General features: G+C 51.8%; 1 protein-coding gene across 5 annotated transcripts; it reads left to right on the top strand.

Annotated features, from left to right (window-relative positions):
* The first annotated feature begins 8,599 nt into the window (after positions 1-8,599).
* On the top strand, positions 8,600-13,685 carry SMIM45 (small integral membrane protein 45). 5 transcript variants are annotated; one of them, XR_011148226.1, is made up of 3 exons: positions 8,600-8,762; positions 11,849-12,395; positions 13,354-13,685. XR_011148226.1 is itself a non-coding variant. In XM_069003932.1 (3 exons), the coding sequence occupies exons 1-2, from the start codon at positions 8,714-8,716 to the stop codon at positions 12,055-12,057; spliced, it is 258 nt and encodes an 85-aa protein (XP_068860033.1). In that variant the 5' UTR covers positions 8,600-8,713; the 3' UTR covers positions 12,058-12,093; positions 13,354-13,685. The 5 variants fall into 5 exon arrangements, 4 of the variants coding, with proteins under 4 accessions (XP_068860033.1, XP_068860032.1, XP_068860034.1 ...); XM_069003932.1 differs by having other exon boundaries at positions 11,849-12,093; XM_069003931.1 differs by lacking the exon at positions 13,354-13,685 and having other exon boundaries at positions 11,849-12,093; positions 12,227-12,751.
* The last annotated feature ends 4,802 nt before the right edge of the window (positions 13,686-18,487 follow it).

The following is an 18,487-nucleotide window of genomic DNA, read 5'->3' as shown; positions in this document are numbered from 1 at the left end:
GACGGCCAATCACCATAAAACCCTGCAAAACAGCACTATTCCTGTGGCATCTGGATGTCCCAGCCATCATGTCCCAGCCTGGGGCACCCCCAGGCAATTCTGGAGGGATGCTGAGGGGAGGACACTGGCCTTGCCTTGGCTGTCCAGGGGGATCATGAACATCCCTTAGCTTCTGAGAAGCAAAGCCCTTATTTCCAGAGCTGTGCTGCCCCCTGGCCCTTGCTATGAGCCAGTTGCCTGCTTGTTTACTCAAGACTGAGCAACAGCAAAGGCTCCAGCAAAATTCCACTGCCTCTTTACATTGCAATTTATAATGTGAACTAATACATAGAATCATAGAATAGTTAGGTTGAAAAGACCTCTAAGATCGAGTCCAACCATTAACCCAAGACTGCCATGTTCAAAACCCCCATGTCCCCATGTGCCACACCTTTTCAAACACTTCAGAGATGGTGACTCCAAAATACTCTTGGGCAGCCTGTTTCACTTTCCGACCACCCTTTCAGTGAAGAAATGTTAACTAATATCTGATTGAAACATCCCCTGGAGCAACTTGAGGCTGTTTCCTCTAATCCTACTGCTTGTTACCTGGGAATAGAGACCACCCCCCAGCTGGCTGCAGCCTCCTTTCAGAGAGTTAATAGAGAGAAATAAGGTCTTACCTGAGTCTTGTTTCCTCCAGGCTGAACAACCCCAGCTCCCTCAGCTGCTCCTCATAACACTTGTGCTCTGGATACTTCACCAGCTCCTTCTCTGCCCTTCTATGGACATGCCCCAGTACCCCAATGTCTTTCCTGTAGTGAGGGCCCCAAAACTGAACACAGGATTCAAGGTGTGGCCTCACCAGTACTAAATATGAGGGGAGAATGTTAATACACTTTCATACTATAAAGACTGCTTGATAACTGTCTCGGTTTGAAAGACAGGTGTCTGCTAAGGAAGGCAGAAGCCCCCCTTGAAGTGGCAGATATAACCCCTTTCCCTCTGAGTTATTATGATTTTGAAATCAAGGGTCTTTAGGCAAAGATGTGGGAAATAGGAATAACAGTTCTTTACTATCTATCTATATATATAGATAGATAGATATATAACCAGTCGAACAAAACAACAACAACTATGGCAGTAACAGCAAACACAAACCCAGTCCCAGCCTTCTCGGCTGTCGGGCCCTTTCCCCTCGGGTGCAGTTCCGCTCGCAGCCGGCAGGGGCGCTGGCGGCTCCCGGTGAGCAGGGCAGGTGCGATGGTTCCCCCGCGGCTGCAGGGGGCGCTCCGGAGCGAGCTCGGGGAGCACGCGGCTGCTCTGGTGCCCTGGGATCCCGGGGAAGGATGGAACAAAAAAGCTTCACAAACCGCTGGGCAGGCGATCCTGGACTCCCGGAACAGCAGGCTGGAAATGGCAAGGCCGGAGCGGCAGGCACAAACACAAATCCCGGGTGGCAGACGAGATGTATCCAAAAGGGGAACCCCCCGGGGCTCCAGGCAGGCAGGGTGAGCACGGCTACAGCGTAGCGAAGGCTCGAAGCAGCAGCGGGGCAGGGCGGCCACAGCCCAGCCTCCAGCAGGGCAGGGAAAGCAGCCTTGGGATCCCGGTGTTGTTTCCAGCAGAAAGGAAAGACGCCGAAAACGGGAACCAGCAGCTCTTCTCTCCGCGGCTTCTCTCTCCAGACACTGAGAGCGAACTCCCAACACGCCCAGGTGAAACAAAGAGTAGCCAGGCCCACCCCACCCCCAAACGGGCTGCTGCTTTTGTCTTTCTTAAGTACAGTCATTTGTCCCCTAGCAACATGCATATGGGAGAAAATTCCTCTAACAGAAAAAAACCTAGGACAAAACTAAAACCCCAACAATAACATAGTTAGGGAAGGAAATTTCCCTAATGCTGTGTGGCAGTAGCAACTGACTTTGCATGCTGAATTATTCTGTGTGAGGTTTTGTGGCAGCTCCAGCAGCCTTGACCTCCAACCTGGCCCTTCCTGGGCACCTTCCCCCTCACCCCCTATCTGGTCAGCCTCTCCCCAGCCCAGTGCTCCCCTGCCCGTGGTACAGGCAGGAAGGGGCCTGGGCAGAAGCACTGCAGTTATAGAGATAGGCTCAGTTGTTCTGATTCTGAGGTCAGAGCAGGAGGATGACATGCAGTGATGGAAAACCTCAGAGGGTCCAGTGTAGCTCGGTGGCCTGTGGTCTGTGGATACAAATATTGCTGCTAGCAAGAATTTTTCTTGCTTCTTTCCAGTCCCATGAGATACTTTTCTCTCTCATGGAAGATATTTGTAGAGTTCTATAAGCTATGAATACCTGCGACCTTGCAAAGCCTTGTTTATAGTACAGTAGAAAAATATTTTGACAATGGATGTTTTAGGATTTTAGCCAATCTCCCCAAGGGGTGGCTGATCCTTTGACCAACTAGACTATGAAGAAAAAAGTCTATAAAAGTATTACCCCAGGCCTAGGCCCTAGGGTATATCACCATGACCCACAGCCATAGGGAGGAGGAGGAGAGAAGATCCAGCAGGCAGGAATTGTGCAGCAAGATTCATTGATTTATTTAATTATTTTACAAACTCCTTTATTGACTTTTTCTTCATAGTCTAATTGGACAAAGGATCAGCCACCCCTTGGGGTGATTGGCTAAAATCCTAAAACATCCATTGTCAAAATATTTTTCTACTGTACCATAAACAAGACTTTCCAAGGTTGCAGGTGGCTTGGTTGTTTACATAACTCTGCTACCTCTTCTGTGAGAGAGAAAAGTCTCTCACAGACTTAGAAAATAGCAAGAAAATCCTTGCTAGCAGCATTTTTGTATCTACATAAAAGAGTTGTAAAATAATTAAATAAATGAATCTTGCTGCACAATTCCTGCCTGTTGAACCTTGCTGCATCTCCTGATCTTTGCCTCAATCCTGAGTTTGGCTCCAGTTTAGTGTGGAAGGGGGGTCCAGGACCCATTCTGTTGCCTGCTGGTGCTGGTTCTCCCTGCCCTTTCAACCAGGGCACCTCCAAATGGCAGGAGATGTGCCAGGGGAGAAAGAAGGCTGCAGGAGAATGAAGACACACCTGCCCCTCTGCAACAGTCTGGAGAGGGGAGGCTAAGGGGAGAGAGACAGGGTTAATGAAAGCTGACATCACATGACTGCCATGGCGTTTTTGATCTTGACAAAGGCAGACGGTTTCCCTCGTTGCCAGCATGAGACAAATTACAGGTGAAGCAGAAGAGATTACAGGATATTTCTGTCTGTTTCTGAGTTTGGTGGGGGGAAGGGAGGACGAATTCAGGGCAGACGTGTCCTGAAGATGGGAGGCAAGCAGATGGAATAAATAACAAGAGCCAGCTCCCAGGCTGGGGGGATGTAGAGAGCAAATAGAACAATGTTCCTTTTGGGCTGCTGAAGGCGTGGAAATATGTTAAAAGCTCGGGCACCCACCTAAAAGGTGTTTGTCCTCTTTCTGTCCCCTGTTGCCTGCTCTCTGGCCCCACAGAAGGACCTGGGTGGCTTTAGTGTCTGGTCAGGGACACACTTGCTGTCCCCTGTTGCTGCAGGCTTCCTTCTTCTCACCCCGCTGGTGTCTGTTGCCATTCAGTGGATCCAGATGAGCTACCACTCATCCCACAGTTATTATTCCTTGCTCCCAGCAGGTTTCTTGGCTGGCCTTTGGCAGACTTACCTCTCCAGGGCTGACCTCTACCTTCCCATGGGGACACAGAGATTGACCCTGCTTCTTCCTCTGTGTGCATCTTCACCACTCTGCTTTGCCAGGGGGATGCCTTCCCCTCATCACCTTAGTAACAAAGGACCCTTGCATGCACAGACTACCCGGGGTGACTTGGAGCAGGGCAGGGATTATGGTGATGGTCCCTGCCTGGGAAGTCCGGGCTTTGGCAGAGCCAGTTTCCTCCTAGGATGCAAAGCCATTGCCTAACAGCTGGCACAGTGAGCTGAGCCAGACAGATTCACTTTGCTTTCCTCTCTTTGAAATGCAGCCAGGGATGCTCCACGGGGGAATGCAAAGCCTGCAGAGCCAGCTCAGCTCAGTGGGGAATCAGAGGGGAGGACAGGAGTCATCATCCTGCACCCTTGTTGGCTATGTACCAATGGGCCAAGGAGTGTGAAAGAGATCTAATGTCAAAGGGTAGCATTTGAAAATTATTTTTCATGGTAGAGGACATTGTAAGGAAGTGGAGACTCAGCCTGGCCATGTGCCTGCAGGTCTTGTCTAGATCTGTAGGTTGGCAAGGAGAGGAGGGGAGAGGGATGAGACACGATTGGTGTTGGAGGCCGGGGTGTATTTCACATATCCCTGTGTGACTGTGTCAGGTTGTTTCACCTCTTGCTGCCCCATTTCCAGTTTGCAAAGTGGGAATAATGAGTTGATCTCTGCTTCTGAGTGGTGCAGGAAAGCTGAAATGGGTGTCAGTGCACTGACCCAGAGCGTAAGCACAAGGAACAAGAGCAGGGCATGATACGGGAGAGCTCCTGATTTTACTCTGTGGGCCATTGTACATTGCTCTGGTAGCACAAACCATTCCAAAAATGGGTAGAAGTATATTGCAGCCAACATGAAGATGCTCTGATGCTGCCAAAAACCCACAACTGACATCAGCAAGACTTGGCCTGGCCATCACCAGTGCTCCCTTGGAATGGGGCAGCCGCTTCTGCAGCAGGACAGCACCAGCCAGTACAAAAAATGTTATAAAGCACACCTCATCCTCATGTATCCATGGCCAATTTGCTGTATGATTCATCCAGTGGCTGCATCTCAAGATATTTTCTCTTTGATTTCTCTCTTGGTTCTCCCTGAGCTGCCAGAGGAGCAAAGAAGACAGACTTTGGAGATGGTCTAGAGAGGAGCGCTGACCCCAGCAAGGTCCCAGTTGTCTCAGCACCTGCTCCCAGACCTCCTGACATCCCCATTCAGTATGAGTTCTATGAGATGTCAGCCGGCCATGCATTACTGGCTCCAGGCTGACCTCTCACAGTCCCTCCCGTGAAGCCTGCAAGATAGAACTCGTGTGTATTTGATTGCACTTGTTCTCTCACTAATAGACAAAAATTATATCATTTGCAGCAAGTGCAAATTATTAGAGAAATTAATGACACTTTCACATATGTTGCTGGCAACTTCAGTTTCCTTTGGCAAAGGCTCTTCACAGCTATTTTTAGACTCGAAGTAAGTCAGCTTTTTCATTCTGCTCTTTAATTTAACTCACTGTACACATTTCCTTCATTTTTGATCAACTCAGCAAAGTTTCTCTAATGGGTTTCCTTTTTTGAAGCTGCAGTAGCACCCAGAAGGTGGGCTAGCCTGCTTTCCCACCAGATTATCCCCAACTGATGGCCTGCCATTAATCCAGTGTGCCTTCTGCATCCTGCAGCAGCTCCCTCACCTCCAGCAGCTGAACAGGGAAGCATTTCTATGACCCTTGCTGAAGTTTTGTCCTCTACTGCAGACCTTGGGGAAGGCAAGTTTGATAAACTCTGTCTTCTCCCATGCCTCTGCCTACGTCGGGAGAGTAATATTGGGAGATTGGTGTTGCCTTAAAGACAGGCATTGACCTGGGTCTGGTCATCTCAGAAGATGCTGATAAAAGGCTAAAGAACACTAAAAAACAGTGAAAGAACTTGTTAAGAAAGACTGGAATAACACTTAACCAGGCTTGGGATTAAGCTGAGCTCAGTACATTGTTTATGCTGTGATTTGTGGACATGCTACAACCAGGAAGTACATGCCCAAGGTTGCCCAACCATCTCCTCTTTTTCCAGCCAAAGCTTTTGTCTTTTGTTATGAGAAGGGTTTAATGATTTCTGCTTTGGCTGGGTGGCCCTCTTACATCAAACCTGACCCCATGCTTGCCTTCATCATGCAGGTGAATTTGTGGTTGCCCAGAGATATGGAGGGAGTCAGAGGCTTGGTGGTAGGCAGGTGTCCTGGGATGAACAGCTCTGAGGGGCTCAGTGTGTGCACAGGCACTGAGAGACTTCCTTCAGCCAGGTGAAGGGGGCTGGAAGGCCCCAAGGCACCAGGAAGAATGATATGCACAAGCTTATGCCTCAAAGATCTGAGTGGCACACAGCAGCCTTATCTGAGGTGAAAGCTGAACTGCAGCTCAAGTGTTTCCATGCAGTTTGAGCTGTACTGGCACATCAATGCCTGGAGCTGTCTCGCGGCTTCAGCTCTTGTTGGAAACCAAAGGCTGTGACAGCACCTGAGAGCCCTGTCACAGGCAGCAAGCAGCTGTGTCAGAGGCACAAGGTCTGCAAGTGTGTCCCAGCTTCAGCAGCACAAAGTCCAGTGCCTTTTTCTTGCTGCCTCCACAGGTGCTTCAGACTCATCTGGGGGAATTTCTTCTTGAAGCAAGAGAGGCTGCTATGTCGTGACCTTGCCCACTGCTGTGGTGGTGGATGCAGAAAGATGTGATCCTCACTCCTTGTCATGTCCTCCCAGTGTTTGTATGGCAGGGAAGCGAGCCAGCGGAAAAAACGACCTTGTGAGTCAAAACTATTGCTGTTCTGGGGTTTTGGCTGCATGAGCAGCATGCTGGCATTAAGCCTGAGCTTAAACATGGGAACAAGTTGAAGACTAGCAAACACACACTGGCTCTGGTGTGCCCCTGAGGTGACCTAGAACAGAGAGTTGGGACAGTTGACTAGGGACAATGGGAGGATCTTACATGTTTTGGCATGAGGATGCCTGGCCTGGCAGGCTCTACTGAGTGCCTGCAGCTTCACCACTGACCAGTTGCCAGGAGAAATGAATAGTCTCCTACCTTGTGCCATCAAACACTGATTTCCCTCTCATTTTCTTTGCACACCTGGAAAGGGGTTTTCCTTTTGCCCTCTCAAATGCGCTGTGTCTTTGCCTGCCCTTAAGGTTTGCTCTGGGAATGCAATAAACTATATCCTTCCAAAGTTATTTTAAAAAATCTGTTTCTCCAAACCACAGGTTTCTCTCCCATTATGGTCAAAACTGTGGGGCTTGTGTTTTCCGCCCTTCACAGTGGAATTAGAGAAGCAGTTACTGTGCTGATGGTCAAGGCAAGTGTCATGGCTGAACTCCATTGACGTTAAAATTAAGGCACAATTGCAGGCTCCACTCTGGCAATCATCTGGAGTGCCCACCTTACTGGGTCAAACCAAGAAGCAGTTAGCAAAACCTAATGGATCTGATCCTCCATGCAAATATCCTGCTAGGTACAGAGGGCTTGCAAGTCCTATACTCAATGCTTCTAAGCTATTATAAAGTTATGTCAAGAAGAAGTGAGGCTCGGGAGGACCAAAAGAGGATGAAAAGGAAATCACAGAGCATACCAGTCAGCTCCCATGGCTCCAGCACAGCCCTGTCTCTGCACTGATGGATGAAATCCTGGCATAGACCAGGTGACAGACCCTTACCATGCATTACCCTTGGAGCTGGCAAGTACGCATGGGCTCTGTCACCATCCACAGGTTGGCTTGGAGAGAGGATGAACTCACTTGTGCCTGAAATACAACCTACTGGGAAGTCAAACCTCAAATCTCACAGCTCCTGGAGTGTAGCAGGCACAAATTCGGGGCTCAGACACTTCAGTGGATACTATTAATCCTGAAAACCTTTACAACAACCCACTGTGGTGCATCTGCAGGGCCATAAGTGTCAAAAACTAGAGCTGGAGAGCACAGACAGGAGAGCTGGCAGTTCTTGGGGCTGGAGCCAGTCATTTGATTGATTTTGGTAAAACATTTTTGTGTTGAATGATTTCTGGGTCATGGTGAAAATTTCCCTTTGTAAAAAAAACCAAAAAACCCCATCAAAATACCTCCAATATCAAACACCCAAACCAGTTTGCTTGTTCCTATTTTCGTGCTGCTGAAAAGCTGAAAATGTTTTAACAAAACATCTCTTGTCAGCAGCAGCAATGACAGAACCAGGTATGGATTCAGGAAAAAAGGTATTTCACTGAAAGTAAAAATAGTACTTCAGACAGCAATGGTTTTCTGTTTCCTGATGGAAAATACTTTTGGTCAAAGTGTTGATTGTTTTAATTTTACATAAAAGCCCTGAAGGAAATACTGACCCCCTTGCCCCTTCCACCCCTCTGTCTCTCTGCCTCCAGCCCGCTGATGAAAAGCCACCAGCCCCCAGTCCCTGGGCTGGACACAGCAGTAAATCTGTGGAGCCTGAAGATTCTGTCCATCTCCATCAGCTCGAGCTCACACACGTCTGCCCCAGCATTCCTCCTCCTCCGGGGCTGCAGCGGGGCTGCGGATGATGCGGGAGGAGGGAGAGCATCCCGCGGCCACCTCCCCCGTGGCTCTGACCCGGGTACCACGTGCGGGTGAGCTGGGGAGGCTCGTTGCCATAGCGACCGCTGCTAAAATGCTGCCCCCTCCCCGCGCCGAGATGCAGTTGGTTGCAGACAGTCGTTCCTTGTGTGTGGGGGGAAGGCCGGCGGTGGGGTGCCCCGGGGAGGCTGCAGCGGGGCTGACACTGCCGGAGAGGCAGTGGGGGAAGCCCCCGGGAGTCCCGGTGGGCAATGAGGCCACGCTGCTGGCTGCCTGTCCTTTCCCCGCCCGCCGCGGCTGCTCCCGCTATCCCTCCCTCCCTGCCTGCCTCCCGCCCATCCGCGCCTGTCGCCTCCCGCTGTCGCCTAGCTCTCCCGGCGCGGGGTCCTTTCTCCCTGGCACTGCCTGGCCGGGAAAGGAGCCTGACTCATCCCGGCTGGGACCCGGCAGATGCCGGAGGGAGCAGTCTCATCCCACCGCCCTGCACCCGTGGAAGAAGGTAGGTGGCAGATGTCAGGGCAGGTAGCGAGTGCTTGTTGGGGATGCGGTGCATGGGAGCGAGGTCATGTCTGGGTCCCCATCATCGGCAGCTCCGTGCCCCAAGCTGCAGCCTGCCCCAGGGTGCCCAGTTCTGAGGGAATCTCCTGCGGTCAAGGTGAGCCCATGGCTGGTAACGCTGCAACCTGGGTTGTGCCCCCAGCTGTGCATACGGGACGGTTTTGTACCCAAAGTCTCCTGTGCTCGGGCATGCTGCTCCCAGCCTCCCCCAAGCAGTTTCTGCCCTGCCACTTACAATGTGCCCCCTAGGGCTCCTGTCACAAGTGTACCCACAGCACCGCGGGGACAGTGGGAGGCAGCACGGGACATCCAGGGGTGACATTGAAGGCAAGCGGCTGGAGTGAGGTGTAGCACGGGTTTAAAAGGGGTCAGACAGCTTATCTATGTGAGACACTCTTTCAGATGGAAGACCAAGGACTCTTTCGTGTCTTTGGGGTAACATGGATGTCCCACTGCAAAATGAGGTGCTGAAGATCAACTGGTCCAGCAAGGTTAAGGCACATTTAGTATCTGCAGAACTGCTCTGGAAAGCTGACATCTTTAAATGAGACTCCCTCTTTTCAGTATTTGCAGCCAAAATCTTCCCACCCCCCTGACAGAAGCAAGTTGCTTCTCCAGGCCAGCCCTGCAGAGGCTGGAGGGGGGGCTCTGACACCTCACCCAGCACTCGGCTTGGCCATGATGAGGACCCTTTGTTGAGGGGGCAGGGATGGGTGACCAGAGTGGGGACACAGCACAAGGTTAGGGTTGCATAGCAAGTAGACTGAAGAATAGGTTGCTGGCGAGGAGCTAGGAAATGCTGGCTCTGCTAGTGATGGAGGAAGGGTGAATTGGGAAGCGTGTAGGGCTGCTTTTTATTGCAGTGCTTTTTTGGATGGCAGCTGCACTCACACATTTGGAACGTGGATGATCAGGGAAGGGAATGAGATTTTTGGCTTTCTCCCTGTCAGCCCAGGAGGTCCACTTCACAGCATCCCTGCCCATTGCTGTTGCCAGCCAGGGACAGACATCAGCTGCTGAGACACCTCTGAAAAAGGGGTTTGCAGCAGCCTGGTCTCCTCAGGCTATCTGCAGCAGCAGCTGGGGGGTGCAGGGGGTGCAAAGGAGCTACTTTTGCAGAGCATGTAGGAAAGCTGTGCTGGGGGTCTTCTGGCCCAGAGTTCAGACCCAGTTCCTGTTCTAGAAGGGGTTCACAGCTAATTCCTTACATGGTTGCTTAAGGTGAGTTAAGGGAAGACCCACAGCTCCTCACAACACCTCTGTGATGTTGTTGCAAGTTATGGTGGGAGCTTTCCTCAGCAGTTCACCTGAGGAAGGCACAGGCAGCCATGAAGAGGCAGCAGCAGTGCCCAGATCAGATCCATGCCAATAAGTGGGAGGAAATCAGACATTTTCTGAAGTTTCTTGCTTATGGTAATAAGAAGTGAAGCTTGTTTCAGATCTTACCCTGTGACAAAAACCCTACTATTACAGGCCCTCCTGAGACAAGAGGTATCCAGGGGATAAATGCTACTGGGCACATTGGAAACAACTGATGGCTGTGGTATTTGAAAAAAAAAAAAAGAAAAAAGCCTAGCCCCTGGTGTGGGAAAAGGCATCAACCTTACAGGCCAGGAACAGGGAAGAGGATGGAAATGCTCAGTGCTCTCCCCAACCTCCTCTTAACCAGCCCTGTGCAAGGGATTTGGGGATTTATGGTTATTGCAGAGGGGTGACTTGGGCGATGGTCAGATGTGACAGCTTTCATCTGTCTGGAAAAGCAGGAGCTTGATGTGGGTGCCGCTCTCCCCTAACTCTGTCCCCAATGAAGTCAAGGGGCATTTCTTCACTCCCACCAATGGGTGAGGGTTACAGAAAGCCCCCTTTCAGGACTGCATTTTTGTGCTTGAGTCTGGCAGCACTGTGCTGTCCCAAGCCTGAGGGTCCCCCAGGTTTAATCCACCAAAGCCTATAACAAGCAGCACATTCACAGTGCAAAACCCAGAAGATCCAGTGTTTGGGGAAGTCATAGCTGTGCTTTTTGTGGGAGGTGCTTTTTGATCCCCTTTTCTGTCCCTGCATGATCCACACCTTGGCTGGCGTTTTGGTGCAGAGCAAGCAGCAGGGAGTTGAACAGGTTGGGCACCTTTGTGGGTCGCAATGTGGGTTGTTCTCTCCCTCCCAAAAGATGGGATAAGGGACAGGCTCAAATGTGATGCCATTACAGATTTAAATGGCCCTAAGTCATGGTGCATGCCCTAAGCATGGCATCAGCAGGGCCATAATGGTGGGGAGAGAGTTTTCCAGGGCACCAGCAGGTTGTAGGGCTGGGACCCCGTTTGTCCACCCCTCCAGAAAAATTCAGCCCTGACATCTGGACAAGGAGATGTTTGTTCCTTCCTGCTCTCTCATTTTTAGCACTAGGCCAGCAGCAATCATGCAGTGTGGTGTTGTTTTGCATTCCCCAGGGCAACTCTTCTCCAGGCCCACCTCGCACCCAGCTGGCCAGGGGCTCTTGGAAAGGCAGATCAGCTGCTCCTGGTGAGTGTCCCCCACTGCACAGTGGCTGATGTGGTGGAGGGATCTCAGCTCTGCTCACAGACTGGTGCTGAACCAAGGATCCTGAGCCCTGGTAAAGCAGGACATGAAATAGGGGTGCAGTAAGGGAGGGCTCAGACCAGCTCAGACTGGGAATTCAAAGGGGTGATGGAGCATCAGGGGAAGCAGATTTTCCCTCAAGCAGGAGGTGAGAAGAAGCTGTATTTACCCGCTGCCTATCTTTAATCACTGGCAGCAGGGCTGGGGGCATGCAGGCTCAACCCCCTCTGTGGGGAGGGAGCAGGACTGACACTGCAGGGGTCCCAGCAATGATCTCAAAGGCCTCTCCCAGTGGATGAGGTGCCTTCATGTGCAACCAAGCATGAACCAGGTGCAGCAGGACTGTGAGGAGGGACTGGGCACTGCTGATGAGACACGTCTCGTGATCAGTCTTGGAGACGTGTTTTGGGTGCTCCCACTGCATGAGTTTTCTCTCCTTTTCTCTGGCAGCCATGCCCCACTTCTTGGATTGGTTTGTGCCCGTGTATCTGGTGATCTCCATTCTCATCCTGGTGGGCTTTGGAGCTTGCATTTACTACTTTGAGCCAGGACTCCAGGAAGCCCATAAGTGGCGAACACAGAGGCCAATCATGGAGCGAGACCTTCGGAAGACACTGATGATTCGGGACAACCTGGCCTTTGGGGTGCCTGAGGTCTGACAAGTTGCCCATCGCAGCCAGAGGAATCTCTCCTGGGTAGGCAGCAGACCACAAGCCTCAGTGAGGATGGCAGTCCTGCCCTGGTATAAGTGGGGCTGGTCATTACTTTGCTCTGTGCTGATCTGGGTCTCGTACTCACCACTCACCATTCTGCCCCTCTGCTTCTTAGCCAAGATTTGTGTGGCTGGGGCTTCCCATGTACTCACAGCTCTTCAGCCAGCCAAGGACTTCTGCTCCTTCCCATGGCCAAGACTGATGAACCACTCAAATGAAATATCCCTTGTTAATCACTTGAGTTTGAGCTGCCTGGCATCTTGACAGGACTTTCAGCAGGAAAGGTACCAGATTTGCAAAGGGATACAGAACCTTGTACTCCTATTCCATAGATTAAATCTAACACAGTCTGTCTAAGTCCAAGGGGTATTTTGGAGGAAATCAATGGGGTTTCAATACAAATTGTTGCTTCAGCTAAGCTATTCCCAGCACCCACTCTTGGTGCTAGGACAGTGAGCTTGCTGAAGCTCTGTGCAGAGGGACCAAGGGCCCAGTGAGCCTCAGAGACAATGTCTTTATCTTTGCTAAATGCACACCCCTTCTGTGTCTGTTTGGGAGATGGAGAACATCCATCTATACATCCATTCCAGAAGCACCACATTCAAATTAAAGGTCTTTATTAAAGAGGTTTGTCCAAGTCCTGTGTCAAACTGAGAACTTTCTGCAGCTCTCCATGAAGGGGTGCTGCCAGACATACCACATGAGCTGCTCCTGATCTGCCTAACTTCTGCTCCTCTGTCATGGAGGAGGATGGGATAGTCTATGAAGCAACTCGCACTTCTTCAGTCCCCTGCACTGCAGAGCCCTACAGGTTGGATAGGCTCTTCCTTAAGTGTTTCCCAATGAAAGCTGTGAAGCATCCCTCAGCCCTTTTTTCCCTGCACATCTCTGAGAAGGAACATTGAGCCTGCCATCTAAATGGGCCCATTGTACCACCTTTGCTTTCTGGACCCAAGCCATATAATGTGGGTCTAGCACAAAATCCCATGTTTATAGACTTTCTGCACTGTCCCAGGGCTGATCAGCCACCAAAGTGCTTGTCTTGGGGTGACGTTATGATGTGTATCCCATACCGCTGCCTATGCCCAGAAATTAATTTATTTGTGCCTTTCTATGCCTCTAAACTGAGCCTGAGAGGGGGAAAAAAAAAAAAACCAAACCTGAGCAAAACTTTCTCAAAGCAGTTTGCAGCTTGTTCAAGGTCACATAAAGATAAGAGTTTTTTTTTTCTTTTTTCCCCAGCCGTGGCAGGGGAGCGAGGAAGCACCCGGCTTGCTGTGTTCCAGTCAGCTTTTGGCCAGTTGTTTCAGTTTCTGGTTCTCCGGAGAGAGACTGAGAGTTGGACTTTGCTTTTCCTTCTCTGGAATTCCGGATTTTCTCCCTTTGCTACTGGACTGCTTTCAACCTCAGAGCACATCGGGAGGACTTTCCATCAGGCACAGAGGGCCTGGCCCTGGGCCAAGCCCCAGCTCCGAGGAGACCAAAGGGAGGACTCTAATGCTTTCCCAGGTTTTTCCTCCACGGCAAAAGATTTTACCATTTAAACTAATTTTCCTCTCCCGTGTGTTTGTTAAATAAATAGCTTTATCTTCTTCACTTTCCTTCGAGGAAAATTTTTTTTTTCCCGAACCTGGTGGGGGAGGGGTGGTTGTGCCTTCTCTCAGAGGATATGTTTCTAAATTTGGCCAAACCGGTACAGTGCTGTATGAAGTTGTGACACTGGGGCTGAGAGGGATATTCCTATCCTCTCCCTCCCTGTCAGCCCAGTGCAATGCCCAGTGTGTACAAGGAGGTTTGAGAGAACAAGGAGCCTGTGGCAGTAGGTTGTATCCCCTCTCTTCCCACCCCAACATCCAGCCTTTGCGTGCAAGTAAGTGCAATGGTGCTACCTGTGAATGCTCTGGACACAGAGGGATCCTGTGTGCCCCACTCCTGCATATCCCAGGTATGTTAGCTGGAGCCACCATCCCATGTGCACGTGTCTGTGCATCCTGTGCCATCACCTGGGCCAGCCAGTACACTGGCAACCCACATCTCCAGCGTCCCTCCATTGTTATGGCTCTGTGCTGTAGTCCCCAATGACTCCTTTCAGCAGCAGGGGTTCCTCAGGCTAGCTGTGAAAATCTTCCACAGCTCCTGGCGTGTGTCACTCAGCCTCACCTGTGAACCTGGGAGAAGAAGTTTTCTCCTCCATCCCAAAGAAAGAAGGAGAGTTCATTGGGCTGCTGTGAGTGAGTTATGCAGGGACATGCAGTGAGTGGGATTACTCCTGTGCCCAAAGTTTCACTTGCCCAGCCAAGCAAAGGCTCAAAGCACAGGTGCAGTCTGAAAGTTGGCAATTCTCTGGGGATGAAAGTTAGTTTTTAGCTCTAAGGAATGGATCAGGACATCCTGCAAATATCCTGGGTCTTTCTGGGGCATTTAATCTACCAGACTGCAATTGCATTACCATTCTTTTCCACACCAAAACCAAGCACACTGGCAGGAGCTTTCTGGCTCTGTTTCAGACAGAGGACAAGTCAAGAGTCCTTTCATTCGGACAAGTAACAGAGACCGTGATGCAAGTACCCTAAGTGGGGAGTCTCACTCAGCAGGGAAATGTAGTGAATGGGATTACTGCTGTGCCCAAAGTTATACTTGCCCTGGCAAGCAAGGACTCAAAGAGCAGGTGTAGTCTGAAACAGATACATTTTTGTGACTTGGGGCTGTGAAAAGGAAATGACAAGAGGCTGGGTTGCATTGTCTGACATGCCACCCTTGGATGCATGGCTCACATTCCCTGCCCTCTGGCACATCAGAGCCGTATCTCCAAGCACTAGCTTGGAAACCTGCTTCCTCACCTCGACTCCCTCATAGGTGGGATTGCCCTGTAAACAAACACAGGTGAGCTATGGGGTAGCATAAAAACCTCTCCACTGGAACTGAGGGGCTTGGAGCAGTCAGGAAGAAGTTAAACCATCCCTGTGGGAAGAGGAGCCTGCACTCACAGGGGTCCCCTCTCCCCTTCTCTGTGTCTTCCTCTGCATGCTGTCGTGCCTGTTTTGACCTCAACTCTGCCCATGAATCAATGCAGAAACTGAGCAAAAGAAGACAGCAACCAGGTGAGGGCTGGATTAGAGAGAAACTAATTGTTCATCTTCTCTGGTTTATGTTTTGTACTGTTTAGTTTAGACACAATCAGCATCAAGCCAGGTATTTTCCATGGCTATGAAGGACTTTATTGTCAGCAGCATCAAAGGCTTCCCCAGTGGAATAAAAGTGGTTGACAAACTGCACTGCCGACGCTTTATTTTCCTGTTATTCCCCCTGGGAGCTGCCTCCCTCTAGCCCTGGGCAGGCAGCAAGGAGCAGTCTGCAGTGAAGTCCCCTTTACAACAGGGTAGGTCTCCATCTGCCTGGCTCCCATGCCAGCTACGCTGCCAGGCTATCTCGGAATAACTAAGCCAAAGGCAAACGCTGCCTGAAAACTGAGATTGTTTCTCCTCTGTGGGATCTGTGCAGCCAGAGAGACCTCAGGGGAGAAGGAAATAGTCACAGATACTGAATTAAACTGCATAAAAATCAGAGAAGATACTTAGTACTGGAAATACTACACAGTATCAGGTTGGTTTTCTTCATGTTTTCTGTCTCTTTGCCCTTAAGGAAGCAGAGAACTCACACTGTCCTGAGGTCTGCCTTCCACCAGCATTCCCAATGGCTTGATGTGGGTCATTGAATGGTGATTCCTCTTCCATTTCCCTCAGCCCTGGACACCTGAAGGCATGCAAACATTGTCCCTGCCACACTGTGCTATGGGTGCCTGTCTCTCCTTCTCTGTGCTCCCACCTGCTCACCAAACCATTCATATTCTCATCCCATCCCACCAAAATACCTGTCTCCTTTCCTCCTTGTTTACTGTTTTGCCCTTCAAAGTCTCTTACTGTGAGAAAGGTGTAGAGTGGCAAGCTGAATCCCTCTTGACCCTGAAAATGCCACAAAGCTGGCAAAATTAAGAAACAATCATAATAATGATAATGAATATGCAAAAGAAAATCAGTATAAGGGAATGAAGCATCAACTTGGATGAACACCCAACAACTGACCATTGCACTCATGCAGTGGGATATAAATTGTTGCACTGGAACATGCCATTTGAGGAGAAAAAAAAAATAAGAGAGGAAGGGAAAATATTTCAAAAATTCAATTTTTTTTTTTTTTTTAATCACACCCATTGTCCTCGGAAGCAGGCAGCACAGGCCTGACCTGGCAGGTCTGCATCACTCCTCCACCTCCTGCCATGGGACCAGGGCAGGGGGTCATGTTGTGGAGCTGCCCATGCCGTGGGGCTGCTGGTGGCCGAGGTCAGGAAGCTGCTAGGCAGGGGCAGGAGTGGCCATGGCACCCAGCGTGGGAGCGAGCCATGCAGGCCATAAGGGCCCCATTGTCCCAGCTGGGGGCGGGCTGGCTGGACAGGGCTGGAGGTGGGGGCTCAAGCATGTGAATGACAGCAGCCCCAGGGAGCTCTACGCCCCGAGACACCACAGCCCTGACAGCGGGGACAGCCGGGGCTCCCCAGCCCGCTGCCCTCGCACCTCTGCTTCCAGCCCACCGCCGACCGCCATGGAGGAGGACATCGCCCTTCACCGCAGCTGCCTGTCCGCCCCAGGGAGCCCCAGCCGCATCCCGGGCTCCCCACGGCGGCGGGACAGCCCCCTCGGTGTCCCTGCCTCCACGAAGCGGAGCTGCCTCTCGGTCACCCTGCGCCGGGCTGGCGGGGGTGGCGGGGGGCTCCCCTGGGAGCGGCTGCGGGGCCCGGCCCCTGTCACCCCAATCCCTCCTCGGCCCCGGCCCGTGGCGGCCGAGGGGCCCCAGCGACACAGCAGCTCTGGCGGGGCCGAGGCCACCCCGGTGGCGAAGATGGGGGTGTCCTGCGCCCCACCACACTCCGGTGGGTCTCTGCTGACGGGATGGGCTGGGCAGGGGGAGGGAGGCACCAAGGGGTCCCTTGGCAATGACATGGAGCCCAGCATGGGGCAGGACCCTTCAGGAGAGGTAGGGTGATGAGAGTGAGGATGGGGGCTTCCTCCCCTTGGGGTGATTTCCTCTTGACCCACATCAGAATCATGGGTGGGCAACAGCTGGTGGCAGGAGAGCCCGTCTGTTTTTTGAGCCTGGCACCCAGCAGGGAGACAGGCAACTGTGGTCACCATGTCAGGAGATACTGTGGGTGCTGGGATGCCTGCCTGCCTGTCTGTCTGTCTGTCTGTCAGTCAGGAAAGCAGCCTGTCCACTGCTCAGCTTAGCCCGGGTAACTGCTGACAATTATTTCTAAATGTTCTTGTAACCTGCAGTGGGTGCAGTTTTCTTTATGTCCCAGAGCACTGCAAAAAGTGGCACCCCAAACGCTTGCCAAGTCTGCCAGGCATCCCACAGCCCGGCCTCCACCCAGGGGCCTGCCTCGTGGTGGAGGGGCACATGGTGCTCCTGTCATCCCACTGCCTGGAGGGTCAGAGCATTCCCAGATGTCGGTGCCCCAGCACAGCATGACAGGGACACAGTGCCTCTTGGGGCCGGGGCTCACAAATGTAGTAGAAGGAAATGCAAAGCAGGGAAAGGGCATCCCCATCCAAGGATGCAAGCAGCCAGAGGCATCCACACGGCTCTCCAGGCACGGGCACATCCACAGGGCACATGGAGGTGCCTGCCAGAGCACACGGGGATGTGGCCTGTGTACCCCAACATGGTCCAAGTGGAAGGACCTCTCCCTGCTCGCCACACGCAGGCACACACACGCACATGTACATGCACGCACACGTTTGTACACACGCACGCATGCAGAGGGGACAGCACTGGCTCTGCCTCTACGCCTTGGGCTGACAGCCAGGAATCATGGTGTTGGAGGAGAAAAGGTTTCTCACACCTCCACAGGCAAAGCTGAAGGGCAAATCACTTTTGATGAACCAAAACATTCCTAATTTCCTCCCTCTGGGAAAGCAGAAGGAGATTTTGCAATCTGCTGATCCCAAGAATTACCTAGGGGCAAAGAGCACCCTTTGTTAGCCTCGCCGGAGCTAAGTTGTGAGGGGTTAAATATGCCCCTCCCTAAACAAGCAGAGATGCTGAAAAGGCTGGGGAATTGGGAGGGAAAAGGGCAAGAAAATGCCTGTGGGGTGTGGGTGTGCAATGGGGGCCCCTCCAGGACATGGGGGCCCCATCGGCAGCGGCCCCTCCAACCCAGAGGCCATGCCCCCCCCCCGCAAGGCAGGGAGGCTGGCGGGGGCCTGGGATGGAGCCGGGGGCCTGGGATGGAGCCGGGGGAGGGTGCGCGGGGGGAGATTTTGCGGAGATGTTTAATATTCAGGTCACATGACGATGGCAGCAGGAGCAGCACCAGCAT

The sequence above is a fragment of the Aphelocoma coerulescens genome, chromosome 1A (assembly GCF_041296385.1).
Source record: "Aphelocoma coerulescens isolate FSJ_1873_10779 chromosome 1A, UR_Acoe_1.0, whole genome shotgun sequence".
Lineage (NCBI taxonomy): Eukaryota > Metazoa > Chordata > Aves > Passeriformes > Corvidae > Aphelocoma > Aphelocoma coerulescens.
Note: the sequence above shows the minus strand (reverse complement) of the source record. Positions and strands in the feature narration are given on the sequence as shown.

Excerpts from the sequence above, each read along its gene's own strand:
- SMIM45 (XM_069003932.1), top strand. The coding sequence starts at position 8,714 with ATGCCGGAGGGAGCAGTCTCATCCCACCGCCCTGCACCCGTGGAAGAA. Across the intron at positions 8,763-11,848 it reads CCCTGCACCCGTGGAAGAAG|CCATGCCCCACTTCTTGGAT; the intron begins GTAGGTGGCAGA and ends TTTCTCTGGCAG.